General features: G+C 39.2%; 1 protein-coding gene across 1 annotated transcript in view; it reads right to left on the minus strand.

Moving 5' to 3' along the window:
- DGKK (diacylglycerol kinase kappa) overlaps positions 1–23576 on the minus strand; it is a 160317-nt gene that overhangs the window by 57740 nt on the left and 79001 nt on the right. Inside the window, exons 7-9 of the mRNA XM_029240177.1 lie at positions 12201–12336; positions 11626–11729; positions 11168–11293 (exon numbers count right to left, since the gene is read on the minus strand). Of these exons, the coding sequence (XP_029096010.1) occupies positions 11168–11293; positions 11626–11729; positions 12201–12336 (366 nt within the window). The remainder of the gene's footprint in view (positions 1–11167; positions 11294–11625; positions 11730–12200; positions 12337–23576) is intronic.

Genomic DNA, 23576 nt, shown 5'->3' on the forward strand with positions numbered 1-23576 from the left:
ATGCGAGAAAATATTTGCAAATGAAGCAATTGACAAAGGATTAATCTCCAAAATTTACAAGCAGCTCATGCAGCTCAATAACAAAAAAACAAACAACCCAGGGCTTCCCTGGTGGTGCAGTGGTTGAGAGTCTGCCTGCTGATGCAGGGGATATGGGTTCGTGCCCCAGATGGGGAAGATCCCACATGCCGCAGAGCGGCTGGGCCCGTGAGCCATGGTTGCTGAGCCTGCATGTCCGGAGCCTGTGCTCTGCAACGGCAGAGGCCACAACAGTGAGAGACCCATGTACCACAAAAACAAACAAACAAACAAAACAAAACAAAACAAAAAACAACCCAATCCAAAACTGGGCAGAAGACCTAATTAGACATTTCTGCAAAGAAGATATACAGATTGCCAACAAACACATGAAAGAATGCTCAACATCATTAATCATTAGAGAAATGCAAATAAAAACTACAATGAGATATCATCTCACACCGGTCAGAATGGCCATCATCAAAAAATCTAGAAACAATAAATGCTGGAGAGGGTGTGGAGAAAAGGGAACCCTCTTGCACTGCTGGTGGGAATGTAAACTGATACAGCCACTATGGAGAACAGTATGGAGGTTCCTTAAAAAACTAAAAATAGAACTACCATACGACCCAGCAATCTCACTACTGGGCATATACCCTGAGAAAACCATAATTCAAAAAGAGTCATGTACCAAAATGTTCATTGCAGCTCTATTTACAATAGCCAGGAGATGGAAGCAACCTAAGTGTGCATCATTGGGTGAATGGATAAAGATGTGGCACATATATACAATGGAATATTACTCAGCCAGAAAAAGAAATGAAATTGGGTTATTTGTACTGAGGTGGATGGACCTAGAGTCTGTCATACAGAGTGAAATAAGTCAGAAAGAGAAAGACAAATACCGTATGCTAACACATATATATGGAATCTAAGAAAAAAAAAGGTCATGAAGAACCTAGGGGTAAGATGGGAATAAAGACACAGACTTGTGTCAGAGAATGGACTTGAGGATATGGGGAGAGGGAAGGGTAAGCTGTGCAAAAGTGAGAGAGTGGCATGGACATATATACACTACCAAACATAAAATAGATAGCTAGTGGGAAGCAGCCACATAGCACACGGAGATCAGCTCGGTGCTTTGTGACCACCTAGAGGGGTGGGATAGGGAGAGTGGGAGGGAGGGAGATGCAAAAGGGAAGAGATATGGGAACATATGTATATGTATAACTGATTCACTTTGTTATAAAGCAGAACCTAACACACCATTGTAAAGCAATTATACTCCAATAAAGATGTTTAAAAAAATCAATGTGATACAGCACATTAACAAAAAGAAACACAAATACCACATGATCATCTCAATAGATGCATAAAAAGCATTTGACAAAATTCAACATAACAATTCTCATCAAAGTGGGTATAGAGGGAACATATCTCAATATAATAAAGGCTGTTTATAGCCAACTCACAGCAAACTTAATACTCAATGGAGAAAAGCTGAAAGCCTTCCTGCCAAATTCAGGAATAAGACAAGTATGGCCACTCTCACCACTTCTATTTAAGATAGTATTAGAAGTTCTGGCCACAGCATTGAGACAAGAAAAAGAAATAAAAGGTATCCAGATTGGAAGGGAAGGGGTAAAACTGTCATTATTTGCAGATGACATTATACTCTATATAGAGAACACTAAAGTCTCCACACAAAAACTATTAAACTAATAAATCATGTCAGCAAAGTACTAGGATATGAGATTAATACACAGAAATCTGTTGCATTTCTATACACGAATATTGAAATAGTAGAAAGAGAAAGCAAAAAAAGATCTTGTTTAAAATAGTATCAAAAAATACCTAGGAGAGGGGGAAGATGGCGGAAGAGTAAGATGCGGAGATCACCTTCCTCCCCACAGATACATCAGAAATACATCTACACGTGGAACAGCTCCTACAGAACACCTACTGAACGCTGGCAGAAGACCTCAGACCTGCAAAAGGCAAGAAAATCCCCACCTACCTGGGTAGGGCGAAATAAAAAAGAATAAACAGAGACAAAAGAATAGGGGCAGGACCTGCACCAGTGGGAGGGAGCTGTGAAGGAGGAAAGGTTTCCACACACTAGGAAGCCCCTTCGTGGGCAGAGACGGTGGGTGGAGGAGGGGGAAAGCTTCGGAGCCGCGGAGGAGAGCACAGCAAAAGGGGTGCGGAGGGCAAAGCAGAGAGATTCCCGCCCAGAGGATCGGTTCCGACTGGCACTCACCAGCCCAAGAGGCTTATCTGCTCACGCGCCGGGGTGGGCGGGGCTGGGAGCTGAGGTTTGGGCTTCGGACAGAGTGCAGGGAGAGGACTGGCAGCGTGAACACAGCCTACAGGGGGTTAGTGCACCACGGCTAGATGGGAGGGAGTCCAGGAAAAAGTCTGGACCTGCCGAAGAGGCAAAAGACTTTTTCTTCCCTCTTTGTTTCCTGGTGCGCGAGGAGAGGGGATTAAGAGCGCTGCATAAAGAAGCTCCAGAGATGGGCGTGAGCTGCGGCTAACAGTGCGGACTTCAGAGACAGGCATGAGACCCTAAGTCTGCTGCTGCTGCCACCAAGAAGCCTGTGTGCGAGCACAGGTCACTATCCACACCTCCGTTCCGGGGAGCCTGTGCAGCCCGCCACTGCCAGGGTCCCGGGATCCAGGGACAACTTCGCCAGGAGAATGCACAGCGTGCCTTAGGCTGGTGCAACGGTCCCGTCAGCCTCTGTAGCCACAGGCTCGCCCTACATCCGTACCCCTCCCTCCCCCCGGCCTGAGTGAGCCAGAGCCCCTGAATAAGCTGCTCCTTTAACCCCGTCCTGTCTGAGCGAAGAACAGATGCCCTCCAGCGACCTACACGCAGAGCCATGGCCATATCCAAAGCTGAGCCCTGGCAACAGTGCGAAAAAAGAGAAAGGGAAATTTCTCCCAGCAGCCTCAGGAGCAGCAGATTAAATCTCCACAATCAACTTGATGTACCCTGCATTGGTGGAATAACTGAACAGACAACGAATAATCCCAAATTGAGGAGGTGGACTTTGAGAGCAAGATTTATTATTTTTTCCCCTTTTCCTCTTTTTATGAGTGTGTATGTGTATTCTTCTGTTTGAGATTTTGTCTGTATAGCTTTGCTTTCATCATTTGTCCTAGGGTTCTGTCCATCTGTATTTTTTCTTACATTAAAAAATTTTTTTTCTTAATAATTATTTTTTATTTTAATAACTTTATTTTATTTTATCTTACTTTATTTAATTTCATTTTATCCTCATTCTTTCTTTCTTTCTTTCTTTCTACTTTTTCTCACTTTTATTCTGAGCCGTGTGGATTAAAGGCTCTTGGTGCTGCAGCCAGGAGTCAGTGCTGTGCCTCAGAGGTGGGAGAGCCAACTTCAGGATACCGGTCCACAAGAGACCTCCCAGTTCCACGTAATATCAAACGGTGGAAATCTCCCAGAGATCTCCATTTCAACACAAACACCCAGCTTCACTCAACGACCAGCAAGCTACAGTGCTGGACACACAATGCCAAAAAACTAGCAAGGCAGGAACACAACCCCACCCATTAGCAGAGAGGCTGCTTAAAATCACAATAAGGCCACAGACACCGCAAAAATACACCACCAGATGTGGACCTGCCCACCAGAAAGACAAGATCCAGCCTCATCCACCAGAACACAGGCACTAGTCCCTTCCACCAGGAAGCCTACACAACCCACTGAACCAACTTTAGCCACTGGGGACAGACACCAAAAACAACGGGAACTACGAACCTGCAGCCTGCAAAAAGGAGACCCCAAACACAGTAAAATAAGCAAAATGAGAAGACAGAAAAACACACAGCAGATGAAGGAGCAAGATAAAACCCCACCAGACCTAACAAATGAAGAGGAAATAGGCAGTCTACCTGAAAAAATAATTCAGGACACTGATAGTAAAGATGACCCAAAATCTTGGAAATAGAACAGAGAAAATTCAAGAAACATTTAACAAGGACCTAGAAGAACTAAAGGTGAAACGAGCAATGATGAACAACACAATAAATGAAATTAAAAATACTCTAGAGGGGATCAATAGCAGAATAACTGAGGCAGAAGAATGGACAAATGACCTGGAAGATAAAATAGTGGAAATAACTACTGCAGAGCAGAATAAAGAAAAAAGAATGAAAAGAACTGAGGACAGTCTCAGAGACCTCTGGGACAACATTAAATGCACCAACATTCGAATTATAAGGGTCCCAGGAGAAGAAGAGGAAAAGAAAGGGACTGAGAAAATATTTGAAGAGATTATAGTTGAAAACTTCCCTAATATGGGAAAGGAAATAGTTAATCAACTCCAGGAAGCACAGAGAGTCCCATACAGGAAAAATCCAAGGAGAAACATGCCAAGACACAGTAATCAAACTGTCAAAAATTAAATACAAAGAAAACATATTAAAAGCAGCAAGGGAAAAACAACAAATAACACACAAGAGAATCCACATAAGGTTAAGGGCTGATCTTTCAGCAGAAACTCTGCAAGCCAGAAGGGACTGGCAGGACATATTTAAAGTGATGAAGGAGAAAAACCTACAACCAAGATTACTCTATCCAGCTAGGATCTCATTCAGATTTGATGGAGAAATTAAAAACTCTACAGACAAGCAAAAGCTGAGAGAGTTCAGCACCACCAAACCAGCTTTACAACAAATGCTAAAGGAACTTCTCTAGGCAAGACACACAAGAGAAGGAAAAGATCTACAATAACAGACCCAAAACAATGAATAAAATGGTAATAGGAACATACATACTGATAATTACCTTAAATGTAAATGGATTAAATGGTCCCACCAAAAGAAACAGATTGGCTGAACGGATACAAAAACAAGAACCATATATATGCTGTCTACAAGAGACCCACTTCAGACCTAGGGACACATACAGACTGAAAGTGAGGAGATGTTAAAAGATATACCATGCAAATGGAAACCAAAAAAAGCTGGAGTAGCACTTCTCGTATCAGACAAAACAGACATTAAAATAAAGACTATTACAAGAGACAAAGAAGGACACTACATAATGATCAAGGGATCGATCCAAGAAGAAGATATAACAGTTGTAAATATTTATGCACCCAACATAGGAGCACCGCAATACATAAGGCAAATGCTAACAGCCATAAAAGGGGAAATCGACAGTAACACATTCATAGTAGGGGACTTTAACACCCCACTTTCACCAATGGACTGATCATCCAAAATGAAAATAAATAAGGAAACACAAGCTTTAAATGATACATTAAATAAGATGGACTTAACTAATATTTATAGGACACTCCATCCAAAAACAGCAGAATAAACATTTTTCTCAAGTGCTCATGGAACATTCTCCAGGATAGATCATATCTTGGGTCACAAATCAAGCCTTGGTAACTTTAAGAAAACTGAAATCGTATCAAGTATCTTTTCCGACCACAGCGCTATGAGACTAGATATCAATTACAGGAAAAGATCTGTAAAAAAACACAAACACATGGAGGCTAAACAATACACTAATGGATAAAGAAGAAGTGGCACATATATACAATGGAATATTACTCAGCCATAAAAAGAAATGAAATTGGGTTATTTGTACTGAGGTGGATGGATCTAGAGTCTGTCATACAGAGTGAAGTCAGTCAGAAAGAGAAAAACAAATACTGTATGCTAACAGATACATATGGAATCTAAGAAAAAAAATGTCATGAAGAACCTACAGGTAAGATGGGAATAAAGACACAGACCTACTAGAGAATGGCCTCGAGGATATGGGGAGGGGGAAGGGTGAGCTGTGCCAAAGTGAGAGAGTGGCATGGACATATATACACTGCCAAACGTAAAATAGATAGCTAGTGGGAAGCAGCTGCATAGCACAGGGAGATCAACTCGGTGCTTTGTGACCACCTAGAGGGATGGGAGAGGGAGGGTGGGAGGGAGGGAGACGCAAGAGCGAAGAGATATGGGAACATATGTATATGTATAACTGATTCACTTGTTATAAATCAGAAACTGACACACAATTTTAAAGCAATTATACTCCAATACAGATGTAAAAAAATAATAAACAATACACTACTTATAACGAAGTGATCACTGAAGACATCAAAGAGGGAATCAAAAAATACCTAGAAACAAATCACAATGGAGACACGATGACCCAAAATCTATGGGATGCAGCAAAAGCAGTTCTAAGAGGGAAGTTTATAGCAATACAATCCTACCTTAAGAAACAGAAAACATCTCGAATAAACAACCTAACCTTACACCTAAAGCAATTAGAGAAAGAAGAACAAAAAAACTCCAAAGTTAGCAGAAGGAAAGAAATCATAAAGATTAGATCAGAAATAAATGAAAAAGAAATGAACAAAATGATAGCAAAGATCAATAAAACTAAAAGCTGGTTCTTTGAGAAGATAAACACATTTGATAAACCATTAGCCAGACTCCTCAAGAAAAAAAGGGAGAAGACTCAAATCAATAGAATTAGAAATGAAAAAGGAGAAGTAAAAACTGACACTGCAGAAATACAAAAGATCATGAGAGATTACTACAAGCAACTCTATGCCAATACAATGTACCACCTGGAAGAAATGGACAAATTCTTAGAAATGCATAACCTGCCAAGACTGAATCAGGAAGAAATAGAAAATATGAACAGACCAATCACAAGCACTGAAATTGAAACTGTGAGTAAAAATCTTCCAACAAGCAAAAGCTCAGGACTAGATGCCTTCACAGGAGAATTCTACCAAACATTTAGAGACGAGCGAACACCTATCCTTCGCAAACTCTTCCAAAATATAGCAGAGGCAGGAACACTCCCAAACTCATTCTACGAGGCCACCATCACTCTGATACCAAAACCAGACAAGGATGTCACAAAGAAAGAAAACTACATGCCAATATCACTGATGAACATAGATGCAAAAATCCTCAACAAAATACTAGCAAACAGAACCCAACAGCACATTAAAAGGATAATACACCATGATCAAGTGGGGTTTATTCCAGGAAAGCAAGGATTCTTCAATATACGCAAATCAATCAACGTGATACACCATGTTAACAAATTGAAGGAGAAAAACCATATGATCATCTCAGTAGGTGCAGACAAAGCTTTCAACAAAATTCAACACCCATTTATGATAAAAACTCTACAGAAAGTAGACATAGAGGGAACTTACCTCAACATAATAAAGGCCATATATGAGAAATCCACAGCCAACATCATTCTCAGTGGTGAAAAACTGAAACCATTTCCACTAAGGTCAGGAACAAGACAAGGTTGCCCACTGTCATCACTATTATTCACCATAGTTTTGGACATTTTAGCCACGGCAATCAGAGAAGAAAAAAAAAATAAAAGGAATCCAAATCGGAAAAGAAGAAGTAAAACAGTCACTGTTTGCAGATCACATGATACTACACATAGAAAATCCTAAAGATGCTATCAGAAAACTAGTAGAGCTAATCAATGAATTTGGTAGAGTAGCAGGATACAAAATTAGTGCACAGAAGTCTCTGGCATTCCTATACACTAATGGTGAAAAATCTGAAAGAGAAATTAAGGAAACCCTCTCACTTACCATTGCAATAAAAAGAATAAAACACCTAGGAATAAAACTACCTAAGGAGACCAAAGGCCTGTATGCAGAAAACTATAAAACACTGATGAAAGAAATTAAAGATGAACAAACAGGTGGAGAGATATATCATGTTCTTGGATAGGAAGAATCAACATGTGAAAATGACTATACTTCCCAAAGCAATCTACAGATTCAGTGCAATCTCTATCAAACTACCAGTGACATTTTTCACAGAATTAGAACAAAAAATTTTACAATTGGTATGGAAACACATAAGACCCCGAATAGCCAAAGCAATCTTGAGAAAGAGAAATGGATCTGGAGGAATCAGGCTGCCTGACTTCAGATTATACTACAAAGCTACAGTAATCAAGACAATATGGTACTGCCACAGAAACAGAAATATAGAACAATGGAACAGGATAGAAAGCCCAGAGATAAACCCATGCACATACAGTCACCTTATCTTTGCCAAAGGAGGCAAGAATATACAATGGAGAAAAGACAGCCTCTTCAATAAGTGGTGCTGGGAAAACTGGACAGCTACATGGAAAAGAATGAAATGAGAACACTCCATAACACCATTCACAAAAATAAACTCAAAATGTATTAAAGACCTAAATATAAGGCCAGACACTATCAAACTCTTAGAGGAAAACATGCGCAGAACACTCTGTGACATACATCATAGCAAGATCCTTTTTGACCCACCTCCTAGAGAAATGGAAATAAAAAAAAATTAAACAAGTGGGATGTGACGAAACTTAAAAGCTTTTGCACAGCAATGGAAACCATAAACAAGATGAAAGGACAACCCTCAGAATGGGAGAAAATATTTGCAAAAGAAGCAACTGACAAAGGATTAATTTCCAAAATTTACAAGCATCTCATTCAGCTCAATATCAAAAAAACAAACAACTCAATCCAAAAATTGGCAGAAAACTTAAATAGACATTTTTCCAAAGAAGATATACAGATTGCCAACAAGTACATGAAAGGATGCTCAACATCACTAATCATTAGAGAAATGCAAATCAAAACTCCAATGAGGTATCACCTCACACCAGTCAGAATGGCCATCATCAAAACATCTACAAACAATAAATGCTGGAGAGGGTGTGGAGAAAAGGGAACCCTCTTGCACTGTTGGTGGGAATGTAAATTGATAGAGCCACTATGGAGAACATTATGGATGTGCCTTAAAAAACTAAAAGTAGAGGAATCCTATGATCCTGCAATCCTGCTCCTGGGCATATATCTGTAGAAAAACATGGTTTAAAAGGATACATGTACCCCAATGTTCATTGCAGTGCTGTTTACAATAGCCAAGACATGGAAGCAACCTAAATGTCCATCGACAGATGAATGGATAAGGAAGATGTGGTACATATATACAGTGGAATATTACTCAGCCATTAAAAAGAATGAAATAATGCCTTTTGAGGCAACATGGATGGACCCGGAGATTATCATACTAAGTGAAGTAAGTCAGACAGTGGAAGACAAATATCATATGATATCTCTTATGTGCGGAATCTAAAAAAAGTGATACAAATGAATTTGTTTACAAAATAGAAACAGATTCACAGACTTAGAGAACGAACTCATGGTTACCAGTGGGGAAGAGTCGGGGGGAGAGATAGACTGGGAGTTTGGGATTGACATGTACACACTGCTGTATTTGAAATAGAAAACCAAAAAGGACCTACTGTATAGAACAGGGAATGCTGCTCAATATTCTGTAATAACCTAAATGGGAAAAGAATTTGAAAAAGAATAGATACATCTATATGAATAACTGAACCACTTTGCTGTATCCCTGAAACTAACACAACACTGTTAATCAATTAAGCTCCAATATAAAATGAAAAAATATTTTTATAGTGGGCAGAAGGCCTAAATAGACTTTTTTTTCCAAAGGAGACATACAGAATGCCAACAGGAACATGAAAAGATGTTCAACATTGCTAATCATCAGGGAAATGCACATGAAAACTGCAACGAGGCATCACCTCACACCAGTCAGAATGGCCATCACCAAAATATCTACAAATAATAAATGCTGGAGAGGATGTAGAGAAAAGTGAACCCTCCTACACTGTTTTTGGGAATGTTATTTAGTGCAGCCACTATGAAGAACGGTATGGACGTTCCTCAGAAAACTAAAAATAGAGCTACCACATGATCCAGCAATTCTGCTTCTGGGTATACATCTGAAGAAAAAGAAAACACTAATTCAAAAAGATACGTGCACCCCAATGTTCATAGCAGCATTCTTCGTAATAGTGAAGATATGGAAGCAACCTTAGTGTCTATCAACAGATGAATGGATAAAGAACAAGTGTCATACACACACACACACACACACACACACACACACAATGGAATACTACTCAGCCATAAATAAGAGTGAAAATTTGCCATCTGCAACAACATGGATGGACCTGGAGGGTATTATCCTAAGAGAAATAAGTCAGACAGAGAAAGACAAATATTGTATGTTATCACTTATATATGAAATCTAAAAAATAAAGAAAACTAGTTAATATAACAAAAAATATATACTCACAGGTATAGAGAACAAACTAGTATTTACTAGTTTGGGGGAGGTATAAGATAGGGGTAGGGGATTAAGAGGTACAAATTATTATGCATAAAATAAATAAGCTACAAGGATATACAGTACAGCACAGGGAATATAGCCAATATTTTATAATATATATAAATAGAGTATAATCTTTAAAAATTGTGAATCACTATGTTGTACACCTAAAACTTACATAATATTGTAAATCAACTATACCTTGATAAATAAAAAAATTCCATCAGAATATCATTAGATAAAAAAATATCTCCAGACATTGTCAAATGTGTCCTGTGGGTGGGGGAATATACCCCCAGTTGAGAACCACTGGTTTAAAGGCATGGTAATGTTGTAGTTAAGAGCACAGTTTTTACACAATTATGTATGAATCAAGACTCTTTTTCTTACTGGCTTCATGACCTTGAGCAAATCACTTCACTTTTCTGAACCTCATTTTCCTCTCTTCTGTAAGTGGGAACAACAAGACCTGGTTTAGGGTTGTTGTAAGGATTTTATGAGATCATGTATATAAAACACTCAATACATAGTGGCAATAATAATGTGCTAATATTATTAACCATTATTAATTAACAAAGATTGCAATTTCCTAGGAAATGGTGAATGAGGAAAGGAGGTGGTTTCTTAAGGGTATACTCAGAACTAACTTTTTAATTGCCCCTGCTGTCATAAGAGAATTCAGCTCTTCCCATTTGCTAGTAGTCCTCACCTTCAAAGATAAGAGGGAGTATTAAGTCTTTCTCTCAAAGATTCCATAGCTAATTCTGGAAAGGCAGGATACTGAGCTCTATACTATGGAATCTGTATAATCTATTTTGGGGTAAGGGTCTCTGAGATTTCTATCTATGTGTAGGCGCAATCAAACTCCAACCCACCCCTTCTCTAGAAGTCAGCTCTCTAAGTATCAAAGAGATGAGAAGCGTCTTACCGTAGAATTACACCAGAGACACCGGAAATCTTGAAGTCTCTGATAACTGCCACAGTTCTTGTGACATACTGCGCACTGAGAACTGACAGATATGTTTCCTTCTACCCACTGATGAGGCATAGTTTTCTGAAGGATAAAAAGAGACAAGAGGTAGAAGTTAGAGATATAAGGAGAGGAAGGGCCAGCTGGAATAACTATACTACCCCATGGAGGACACTAGACAACCCCAAGGAAGTTTCCCATCATCCTTCCCTCCCCACTCCCATGCTAGTGACAAATGACAGGTGGGAGCTGCGGGGGAGGCTTTCATTCTTCTAGATTTGTTGGATCATAAGCCTGGGAATGAAGCCTACTTGGGTTGTCTGGAAACAGGAAGAAGTCTTCCTCCCCCTGTGTGTCGTGACTGAAGGAGAGATGGAAAAGGGTGATTATGAGAAAGCATGGCTGGTACTCACTACTTCATCTGCAGGCATGAGGAGGTCATCAGTAATGGATAATGTATTCCATTTGCAATCTTTGCTTGCTCTTAAAGCACATAATCTGTGAGACTTTACTTTGCACACTGTGAAAGAGGAAGAAAAAAAGATGGATGTGAATCTGGTGACAATGAAGATTCTAACTTCCTTCCCTAAGCTGCTCTAAAAGTTAGAACCTAGATGCATCTAAGTAGTTGTGACTTAACTCCAAAGGCTTATTTTCCATATATTTCAGTTTCTTTGTATTCTTCCCAGCCAAATTTTCTATTACCTGACTTGAATTGAAATTGATGGTAAGAATGAGGTGATTTCTATTTTTCCAAACCTGTGACTGCACTGTCCAATCCTCCCAGACCCAACCCTCCCTTTTGATTAATGAGAATTCCCCCTCATGCCAGTTTCCTCCCGTCTCCTTTCCCCTGTCTGTTAAGTGTCAGGGTTAACCTTACACTAGAATCAGTGACCTAGTGTGAGTCAATGATACTAAAGCCTCATGAGCTCCTTCACACCCATCTCCACCCATTGACCTCCACTTCCTAAAGGAATCAGAAATGTACCTTCACAGATGATAACATTTCGAGATAAGGCAGGAATGGTCCCTCGACAAACATTGCAGTGCTGGGTCCGGGGACTGTGGCTTGAGTACCAATAGTGCATTCCAACAAGAAAAGGGTTGTTTTCTGCTGCAGGTATCTAAAATAAATCAAAGAGAAGAAAGAATAGAGAGTTAACCACAGAGACGGATTAGGGAAGGCCAGAAGATCTGAATGCTAAGGCTGAAATGGCCAGCTACATAAGGTGTCAGAGCATGTGAAGAGGAAGAATCAAAGTTGAGCCAATGCTTAACAAATCTCCCATCTCTGTTTTTTCCCAGTGGTTTTAAAAAGGGAAAAGGAATGAGGGGGTGGTAGATCCTGGAACAGGGACTGAAGGCAGGAGTGATGATCTTTATACTCCTTGGCTAAACCATTTCATTGGTTTAGCCTAAGCAAAATTAGTTCTGTTAGTCTTGGCCTTGGCCCTCTTTGAGTAGTCAGCAAAAGGAGGTTGTGAGTAGGAAATGCAGTGATATCCAAGCCCTCTTGCCAGGCAAGAAAGGGAGGAGGCAGGGCTCCGACTCTAGGCTAAGGAATGCTTGTCAGGCTTTAGCTGCCTCCTGGAGATATACATTACCCTTCCTGGACCTGCTGCTGCCAAGTGAGGAGAGCATTGCATTGCTGGGACAACAGTTTCATTTCAGAGGCTTCTGGTCCCAGTATTCTTTTCTGAATAACATGCTCTGACTGCCTATAGCAATTTCCTGGTTAATCAATTTAATTTATTCAAAATTCATTAAATTTTTACTGAGTAACTGCTATGTGCTTGGCACTTTTCAAGGCACTGATGAACAAGATAAAGTCTCTGCCCTCATGGAATGGCATTCTGTTTGGTGTCCTCTTTCATGGTATTCAATTTGACATTTACTATTAACCTCCCTATAAATGCTACATTTGTTTATCACAGCCTGACTCTCATGACTGTGGGGCTGGCACAGGGCATACCAGAAACTAGTTTTGGGGCTAAAAGGGGAAGGGGAGGAGTGGGCACCAAAAACTTCCAAATTTGTTCTGGGTGTGCATTCCACAGGACACTTCCACCTTTTCTATAATTCCTGTGAATGTCTGATCTCTTCCTTCTCTGCCTTCCTCTGGAATGTAGACATAAGCATATGCATTCAGCTTTTTATTCTGGATGTTATAATCGGTTGGGTGTGTAAAGGCATAAGACTTTTAAATGAACTATATATTCTTCCTGATGCCAGCTGATACTGGTCCACTAGAGAGAGAGACAGAGAGGGAAAGAGAGAAAGCGCTATTGAGGGATCTGCCATATTTAGTGTTCAACCTTGATCAATTTATAGGAATTCATTATCTAAAACATAGCCTGTACATGGTATTCCCTGATCCCTCCTTCCCCCTCTGGCATGCCGTTTATGTGCTAAGCTGCTGTTGGAATGACCAGGAAGCTTCTGGAAGGAAAAGCTACTTTGATGCACTAAAGGCTCACCTAGTATGGAGTCACTTTGTGATTGTATTATTTTTTGCATACTGAAACCCTGGCAAAGTTCCGAGAAGATCAAAGTAGAGAGTGGAGAGTCCTGAGGAAGTGACATAGTCTTGGCTTTGACATGCTGAGCAACTAGCACCTTTCTACTTCCCACTAGATTATAACTTTACAAGTACCTTCCTTCCTTCCAACCTCCTTCTTTCCTCCAATAATTACTAAGAGCGACTTTATGTCATCTATAAAGCTAGACACTGGAGATTCAGAGATGAATGATCCATAGTTCTTGCCCTCACGGAGCTCATAGTCTACTGTAGGAGACAACTTCCTAAACAGATGACTCCAGTGTAGAGTGAAAAGTGAGCTCTCCTATAATGTTCAAGATTCTACAGGACAAATGAAAGAAATGATGAACTCTGCCTGGGTGGAATATTGAATGTCATGCTCCAATTATTTACAGAATATAAAAATATATAAAATGGAAATTGCTTTGGTTCAGCAGTGGAGGAGGTGGGACTTTTATTCCTTAAGTACATCCTATTGTATAAGAAAACTTTGGTGCATACCACCCTGGATGAGTACATGTTGTATGCTGAATTGTGTCCCCTGCCAAAATATGTTCAAGTACCTGGTACCTGTGAATGTGACCTTATTTGAAAATAGAATCTTTATAGATATAATCAATTTAAGATGTTGTCATAATGGATTAGTGACTGGTGTCCTTTCCCTCTTTTTATTAAATTAAAAAAATTTTTTAACATCTTTATTGGAGTATAATTGCTTTACAATGGTGTGCTAGTTTCTGCTTTATAGCAAAGTGAATCAGTTATACATATGTTCCCATGTCTTTTCCCTCTTGCGTCTCCCTCCCTCCCACCCTCCTTATCCCACCCCTCTAGGTGGTCACAAAGCACTGAGCTGATCTCCCTGTGCTATGTGGCTGCTTCCCACTAGCTATCTATTTTATGTTTGGTTGTGTATATATGTCCATGCCACTCCCTTACTTTGTCCCAGTTTACCCTTCCCCCTCCCTGTATCCTCAAGTCCATTCTCTAGTAGGTCTGCGTCTTTATTCCCGTCTTGCCCCTAGGTTCTTCATGACCATTTTTTTGTTTGTTTTTTAGATTCCATATATATGTGTTCGCATACAGTATTTGTTTTTCTCTTTCTGACTTACTTCACTCTGTATGACAGACTCTATGTCCACCAACCTCACTAAAAATAACTCAATTTCATTTCTTTTTATGGCTGAGTAATATTCCATTGTATATATGTGCCATATCTTCTTTATCCATTCATCTGTTGAAGGACATTTAGGTTGATTCCATGTCCTGGCTATTGTAAATAGATCTGCAATGAACATTTTGGTACACAACTCTTTGAATTACGTTTTTCTCAGGTTATATGCCCAGTAGTGGGATCACTGGGTCATATGGCAGTTCTATTTGTAGTTTTTTAAGGAACCTCCATACTGGTCTCCATAGTGGCTGTATCAATTTACATTCCCACCAACAGTGCAAGAGGGTTCCCTTTTCTCCACACCCTCTCCAGCATTTATTGTTTGTAGATGTTTTGATGATGGCCATTATGACCGGTGTGAGATGGTATCTCATTGTAGAAGAGGGAAATTTGGACAGACACAGGAGAGACATCATGTGATAATAGAGGCAGAGATTGGAATGATGCATCTACAAGCCAAGGTATGCCTGCAATCACCAGAAGCTAAGAAGAGGCAAAGAAGGATTCTCTTCTAGAGCCTTCAGAAAGAGCACAGTCCTGCCAACCCATTGATTTTGTACTTCTAGACTCCAGAACTGTGAGAGAGGTATCTTAATTCACCCAGTTTGTGGATTTGATATGGCAGTCCTGGGAAACTAACACAGTATGTCATTACAGGCCTTTCTATTAATTGACACAGATTAAAAATTGACTTTGAAGACAGATGAAGAACTGTGGCATGTATACAAACCACTGATCTCTGAATGTTAAGGCTTTTAATGTGTGGTTGTTGGGTTTTATGTTTGATTTTTATGCTCTCTAAAATACATAGGTTAATACATTCATGCAGAGATCATCACTCCAATCTGATTCTTCACTGTTTTAGAGCAGCTAAGGCTATTTTCTCCATCTCCTGAATCTCTTTCAGTATAATCCAGAACCCAGATAGGTTCATTAATTATTTGTCTATTCATTAAAGGAGATCTTGTCAGTCCAGGTGTTTGGTAAACTCTAAAACACTGTTCAAGTGTGAGGACTTAATAATATTAAGTATTTTCAAAGTGCATAAAAGTCTCAAGTGAAACATCCCATAAAGCACAAAATCTTCTAAAGATGTGTTTCCTTAAAAGAATCTTGTTTGGGATGGTTTATTTGATGAAAGGCTGTGTTTAGATAAAACAAAACTAGTAGTTTTACTGTAACTTGAAGCCAACTTCTTTGTTATGTCAAGGTTTTGGAAACTACAGAATGTTAGGGCCTCCCAGGTTGGCCATTGGTAGGGTGACCATATCATCCAAATCAGGACACTTTGAACAGTGAAAGGGGGAGGTATAGTATGTAATTATGCTGGAACAATAAGTGTAAATTGTGTTCATCCTGAGAAAACCACTAGCCATGGAGATGCTACACATGAGCTAGAGAGTCATTTATCCAGTTTGAATCTATTTGTTGATCTATACAGCCTAGTTGTCTGGCTTGGTACCACTTAGTTGCCTATCGGGCTACCACATACTCACAAGGGGTGGGGACTAGAGGAGAGAAAAGATAATTAGGTAAAATTTAAGATGTCTTTCCAAGAGCATGGATTTAGAGTTAGGAGAGCTAAGATCTCAATTCTGTCACAATAAATTACGTGATTTCAGGCAAGGCAACTGAACTCCTCTGAGGTTTCTTTCTCACCTACTTAATGAAATCTTAGAATCATAAGCTTTTCAAGTTGAAAGCAATGCTTGAATTCATCTAGTCTACCCACCAGAAAAACTAATTTTCTTTTTTAAATTGAATTTTAAAATTGAGGTATATTTGACAATTAAAATTGTACATATTGAATTTAATGATTTGATATACATATGTAGTGAAATAATCACCACAATCAAGCTAATTAACTTATCACCTAGGATAGTTACCACTTTCTTTCCTTCTTTTTTTTTTTGTATGTGTGTTAGAGCACTTAAGATCTTCTCTCTTAGCAAATTTTAGTATAAAATAAATGATTGTTACTTACGGTCACATTGTTGTACATTAGACCTCCAGAACTTATCCTCCTGCATAACTGAAACTTTGTACCGCTTAACCAACATCTCCCCATTTCCCCCTCTCCTCAGCACTTGGTAACCACCATTCTTCTCTCTGCTTCTAGAGTTCCAACGATTTTAGATTCCACATATAAATGAGAACATACAGTATTGTCTTTCTCTGTTTGGCTTATTTAATGTAGCATACTTTCTTCAGGTTCATCTGTGTTGTTACAACTGGCAAGATTTCCTTCTTTTTTTCAGGCTGAACAATATTCGATTGTATTTGTGTATGTATATATCTATATCTATATCACATTTTAAAAATCCATTTTATCCATTGAGGGACAGTTAGGTTGTGTCTGTATCTTGGCTGTTGTGAATAATGCTGAAAGAAACATGGGAGTTCTGATATCTCTTCAAGATGCTGATTTCATTTCCTTTGGATATATACCCAGAAGTGAGATTGCTGGGTCATAAGGTAGTTATATTTTTAACACTTTGAGAAACCTCAGTACTACTTTCCATAATGGCTGTACCAATTTATAGTCCCATCAAAAGTGCACAAGTTTTCTCTTTTCTCCGCATTCTTGTCAGCACTTGTTGTCTCTTGTGTTTTTTTTTTGCCATATCACACGGCATGAGGGATCTTAGTTCCCCAACCAGGGATTAAACCTGCACCCCCTACAGTGTAAGCTCAGAGTCTTAACCATTGGACTACCAGGGAAGTTCCTCTTTTTTGCTTTTCTTTTTCTTCTTTTTAAATTTGAAGTATAGTTGATTTACATATTGTGTTAGTTTCAGGTGTACAGCAAGGTGATTTAGTTATACATACATATATATCTATTTTTTTCAGATCTTTTAAAAATAATTATATATTTTTTATTTTAGCAAAGATTCAGAATATATCTCTTTAAGAAAAAAGAGTTACATCATACAATCTTTTGAAAATATACATTCATATATTGGTTTTGTCCTATGATTAATTTGATTACTAAAAGTTGTAAAGTGCAGCTAAATTTGAGAGCCAAGTTATTAGTAGTTAAAGACTGATTTGCTTTTTTTAAATTGAAGTATAGTTGATTTACAATATTGTGTTAGTTTCGGGTGTACAGCAAAGTGATTCAATTATATAGATATATATTCTTTCAGATTATTTTCCATTATAGGTTATTATAAGATATTGAATATGGTTCCCTGTGCAAACAGTAAATCCTTTTTGCTTATCTATTTTATGTATAGTAGTTTGTATCTATTAATCCCATACTTCTTTTTTTAAAGTTTATTGTGAAGTTATTTTACATTATTTTATCATTATGTGGCATTAGGAGATTTTCAAAAATTTATTTATTTATTTTTATTGAAGTATAGTTGATTTACAATGTTGTGTTAGTTTCAGATGTACAGCAAAGTGATTCAGTTATACATACATATATATCTATTTTTTCAGATCTTTTAAAAATATATTATTTTTATTTTAGCAAAGAGTCAGAATATATCTCTTTAAGAAAAAAGAGTTACATCATACAATCTTTTGAAAATATACATTCATGTATTGGCTTTGCCCTACAACTAATTTGATTACTGAAAGTTGTAAAGTGCAGCTAAATTTGGGAGCCAAGTTATTAATAGTTAAAGACTGATTTGCTTTTTTAAATTGAAGTATAGTTGATTTACAATGTTGTATTAGTTTCAGGTATACAGCAAAGTGATTCAGTTATATATTATATATATGTTACATATAATATATATATATTCATTCTTTTTCAGATTCTTTTCCCATATAGGTTATTACAGAATATTGAGTATAGTTCCCTGTGCTATACAGTAGGTCTTTGTTGGTTATCTATTTTATATATAGTAGTGTATATATGTTAATCTCATACTTCTAATTTATCCCTCCCCACTTCCTTTCCCCTTTGATAACCATAAGTTTGTTTTCTATGTCTGTGAGTCTGTTTCTGTTGTGTACACAGATTCATTAGCATTGATTTTTAGATTCCACATATAAGTGATACAATATTTGTCTTTGTCTGACTTACTCCACTAAGTATAATATTCTCTAGGGCCATTCATGTTGCTGCAAATGACAATCTTTCATTCTTTTTTTATGGCTGAGTAATATACCAATGTATATATATCTCACATCTTCTTAAGCCAATAGTTTGTTGATGGACACTTGGGTTGTTTCCATGTCTTGGCTATTGTAAATAGTGCTGCTATGAACATTGGAGTGCATGTATCTTTTTGAATTAGAGTTTTCATCTACCCAGGAATGGGACTGCTGTGTCATATGGTAGTTCTATTTTTAGTTTTTAAAGGAACCTCTGTACTGTTTTCCGTAGTGGTTGCACCAATTTGCATTCCTTTCAACAGTGTAGGAAGGTTTCTTATTCTCCAACCCTCTCCAGCATTTATTATGTGTAGACTTTTTGATGATAGCTATTCTGATGATAAGAGCCATTTTAACAAGGGTGAGATGATATCTCATTGTGGTTTTGATTTGCATTTCCCTAATGATTAATGGTGTTGAGCACTTAACTTTTTATCCATTTTTATGTCTTCTTTGGAAAAATATCTATACAGGTCCCTCACCAATTTTAAAAACAGATTATTTGTGGGTTTTTTAAACTATTGAGTTGTAGGTGCTCCTTATGTATTTTAGATATTAACCTCATATCAGGTATATAGCTTGTAAATATTTTCTCCCATTTCTAGGTTGCCTGTTCACTCAGTTGATTTAGCTTGATGTAATCTCACTTGTTTATTTTAGTTTTTGTTCCTTGTGCTTTTGATGTCATATCCAAGAACTCATTGTCCCAGTCAATGTCAAGAAGGTTTTTCTCTGTTTTATTCTGGTAGTTTTATAGTTTTAGGTCTTACACGTAAGTCTTTATTCAGCCTGAGTTGATTTTTTGTACATGGTGTGAGGTAATGGTCCAATTTCATTCTCCTTCATGTTGATATCTAATTTTCCCAACACCATTTATTGAAGACTACCCTTCCCCAATTTTGTGTTCTTGGCCCCCTTCTGAAAATCAGTTGACTGTAAAAGCATGGATTTATTTCTGTGCTCTCTATTTTGTTCCATTGGTCTGTATGTCTGTTTTCATGCCAGTACAATATTGTTTTGATTACTATAGCTTTGTAATGTATGTTGATATCAGGAAGTGTGATGCCTCTAGCTTTGCACTTCTTGCTCAAAACTGCTTTGGCTATTTGGGGTTGTTTTTGGCTCCATATGAATTTTAGGATTGCGCTTTCTATTTATGTAGGGAATACCATTGGATTTTGATTGGGATTGTATTAAATCTGTAGATTGCTTTGTGTAGTATGGGCATTTTAACAATATTAATTCTTACGATCCATGAACATGGGATGTCTATCCATTTATCTATGTATTCTTTACTTTCCTTCATCAATGTTTTATAATTTTCAGTGTATGTTTTTCACCTGTTTGTTTATGTTTATTACTAAATATTTTATTCTTTTTGCTGCTATTGTGAATGGTCTTATTTTCTTAACTTTCCTTTCAAATAGTTCATTGTTTGTGTATAGAAAACTCAGTGATTTTTTGTATGTTGATTTTGTACCCTATGACTTTACTGAAATTTTTTGTTAGTTGTAACAATTATTTTGTTCAGTCTTTAGGTTTTACTACATATATGATCATGTTGTCTGCAAACAGAGACAATTTTACTTCTTCCTTTCCAGTTTGGGTGCCTTTTAATTCTTTTTCTTGCCCAATTGCTCTGGCTTGGATTTCTAGTACTATGTTGAAAAGAAGTGGTGAGAGTATGCAGACTTGCCTTGTACCAGATCTTAGAGGGCAAGCTTTCAGTTTTTTTCCCATTAATTATAATGTTGTCTATGGGCTTTTCATATATGGTCTTTATTGTGTTGAGGTAAGATCTTTCTATACTTACTTTGTTGAAAGGTTTAATGATGAATTGGTGTTGAACTTTGTCAAATGCTTTGCTTGCATCTATTGAGATGATCATGTGGTTTTTTTCTTTCATTTTGTTAATGTATTGTAAGACATTGTTTGACTATGTATATTGAAATATTGTTGCATCCTTGGGATAAATCCCTCTTGGTTACAGTGTATAATCCTTTAAATGTGCTATTGAATTCGGTTTCCTAGTATTTCATTAAGAATTTTTGCATCTGTGCCTCTGAGGTGGGAGAGCCGACTTCAGGACACTGGCCCACGAGAGACCTCCTAGGTCCACATAATATCAAATGGCGAAAGATATCCCACAGATCTCCATATCAATGCTAAGACCCAGCTCCACTCAACAACCAGCAAGCTACAGTGTTGGACACCCTATGCCAAAGAACTAGCAAGATAGGAACACAATCCCACCTATTAGCAGAGAGGCTGCCTAAAACCATAATAAGTTCACAGACACCCCAAAACACACCACCAGATGCGGTGCTGACTACCAGAAAGACAAGATCCAGACTCATCCACCAGAACACAGGCACTAGTCCCCTCCACTAGGGAGCCTACACAACACACTGAACTAATTTTAGCCGCTGGGGGCAGACAGCAAAAACAATGGGAACTATGAACATGCAGCCTGCGAAAAGGAGACCCCAAACACAGAACGTTAAGCAAAATGAGAAGACAGAAAAACACACAGTAGATGAAGGAGCAAGGTAAAAACCCATGAGACCAAACAAATGAAGAGGAAATAGGAAGTCTACCAGAAAAAGAACTCAGAGTAATGATAGTAAAGATGATCCAAAATCTTGGAAATAGAATGGAGAAAATACAAGAAACATTTAACAAGGACTTAGAAGAATTAAAGAGCAAACAAACAATGATGAACAACACAATAAATGAAGTTAAAAATTCTCTAGAAGGAAGCAAAAGCAGAATAACTGAAGCAGAAGAACGGATAAGTGGCCTGGAAGATAAAATAGTGGAAATAACTACTGCAGAGCAGAAAAAAGAATGAAAAGAATTGAGGACAGTCTCAGAGACCTCTGGGACAACATTAAATGCACCAACATTTGAATTATAGGGATCCCAGAAGAAGAAGAGAAAAGGAAATGGACTGAGAAAATATTTTAAGAGAGTATAGTTGAGGGGCAGAGGGGAAGATGGCAGAAGAGTAAGACACAGAGATCACCTTCCTCCCCACAGATACACCAGAAATACATCTACACATGGAGCAACTCCTACAGAACACCTACTGAATGCTGGCAGAAGACCTCAGACCTCCCAAAAGGCAAGAAACTCCCCACGTACCTGGGTAGGGCAAAAGAAAAAAAGAAAAAACAGAGACAAAAGAATAGGGACGGGACCTGCACCAGTGGGAGGGAGCTGTGAAGGAGTAAAGGTTTCCACATACTAGGAAGCCCCTTCGCGGGCGGAGACTGCGGGAGGCGGAGGGGGGAGCTTCAGAGCCCCGGAGGAGAGCAAGCAACAGGGGTGCGGAGGGCAAAGCGGGGAGATTCCCGCACAGAGGATCGGTGCCGACCGGCACTCACCAGCCCAAGAGGCTTGTCTGCTCACCTGCCGGGGCGGGCGGGGCTGCGAGCTGAGGCTCGGGCTTTGGTCCGAGTGCAGGGAGGGGACTGGGGTTGGCTGCGTGAACACAGCCTGAAGGGGTTAGTGCACCACGGCTACCCGGGAGGGAGTCCGGGAAAAGGTCTGGAGCTGCTGAAGAGGCAAGAGATTTTTCTTCCCTCTTTGTTTCCTGGTGCGCAAGGAGAGGGGTTTAAGAGCGCTGCTGAAAGGAACTCCAGAGACGGGCACGAGCCACGGCTAAAAGCATGGACTCCAGAGACGGGCGTGAGCCGCGGCTAAAAGCGCGGACCCCAGAGACGGGCCCGAGCCGCGGCTAAAAGCGCGGACTCCAGAGACGGGCGCGAGCCACGGCTAAAAGCACGGGCAGGAGACGCTAAGGCTGCTGCTGCCACCACCAAGGGGCCTGTGTACGAGCACAGGTCGCTATCCACACTCCTCTTCCGGGGAGTCTGTGCAGCCCGCCACTGCCAGATTCCCGGGATCCAGGGACAACTTCCCCGGGAGAACGCACGGCGGGCTTCAGGCTGGTGCAACGTCATGCTGGCCTCTGCCGCCACAGGCTCGCCCCACACTCCGCGCCCCTCCCTCTCCCCGGCCTGAGTGAGCCAGAGTCCCCGAATCAGCGGCTCCTTTAACCCCGTCCTGTTTGACCAAAAATCAGATGCCCTCCTGCGACCTACATGTAGACACGGGGCCAAATCCAAAGCTGAGCTCCTGTGAGCTGTGAGAACAAAGAAGAGAAAGGGAAATCTCTCCCAGCAGCCTCAGAAGCAGCGGATTAAAGCTCCACAATCAACTTGATGTACCCTGCATCTCTGGAATACACGAATAGACAACGAATCATCCCAAATTGAGGAGGTGGACTTCAGAGCAAGATTTATGATTTTTTCCCCTTTTCCTCTTTTTGTGAGTGTGTATGTGTATGCTTCTGTGTGAGATTTTGTCTGTATATCTTTGCTTCCACCATTTGTCCTAGGGTTCTATCCGTCCGTTTATTTTTTTAATTTTTTTAATAACTTTATTTTACTTTACCTTCTTTCTTTCTTTCTTTCTTCCTTCCTTCATTCTTCTTTCTTTCTTTCTTTCTTTCTTTCTTTCTTTCTTTCTTTCTTTCTTTC

Source organism: Monodon monoceros, unplaced genomic scaffold, assembly GCF_005190385.1.
Source record: "Monodon monoceros isolate NGI ecotype Baffin Bay Population unplaced genomic scaffold, NGI_Narwhal_1 Super_Scaffold_22, whole genome shotgun sequence".
Classification (NCBI taxonomy): domain Eukaryota; kingdom Metazoa; phylum Chordata; class Mammalia; order Artiodactyla; family Monodontidae; genus Monodon; species Monodon monoceros.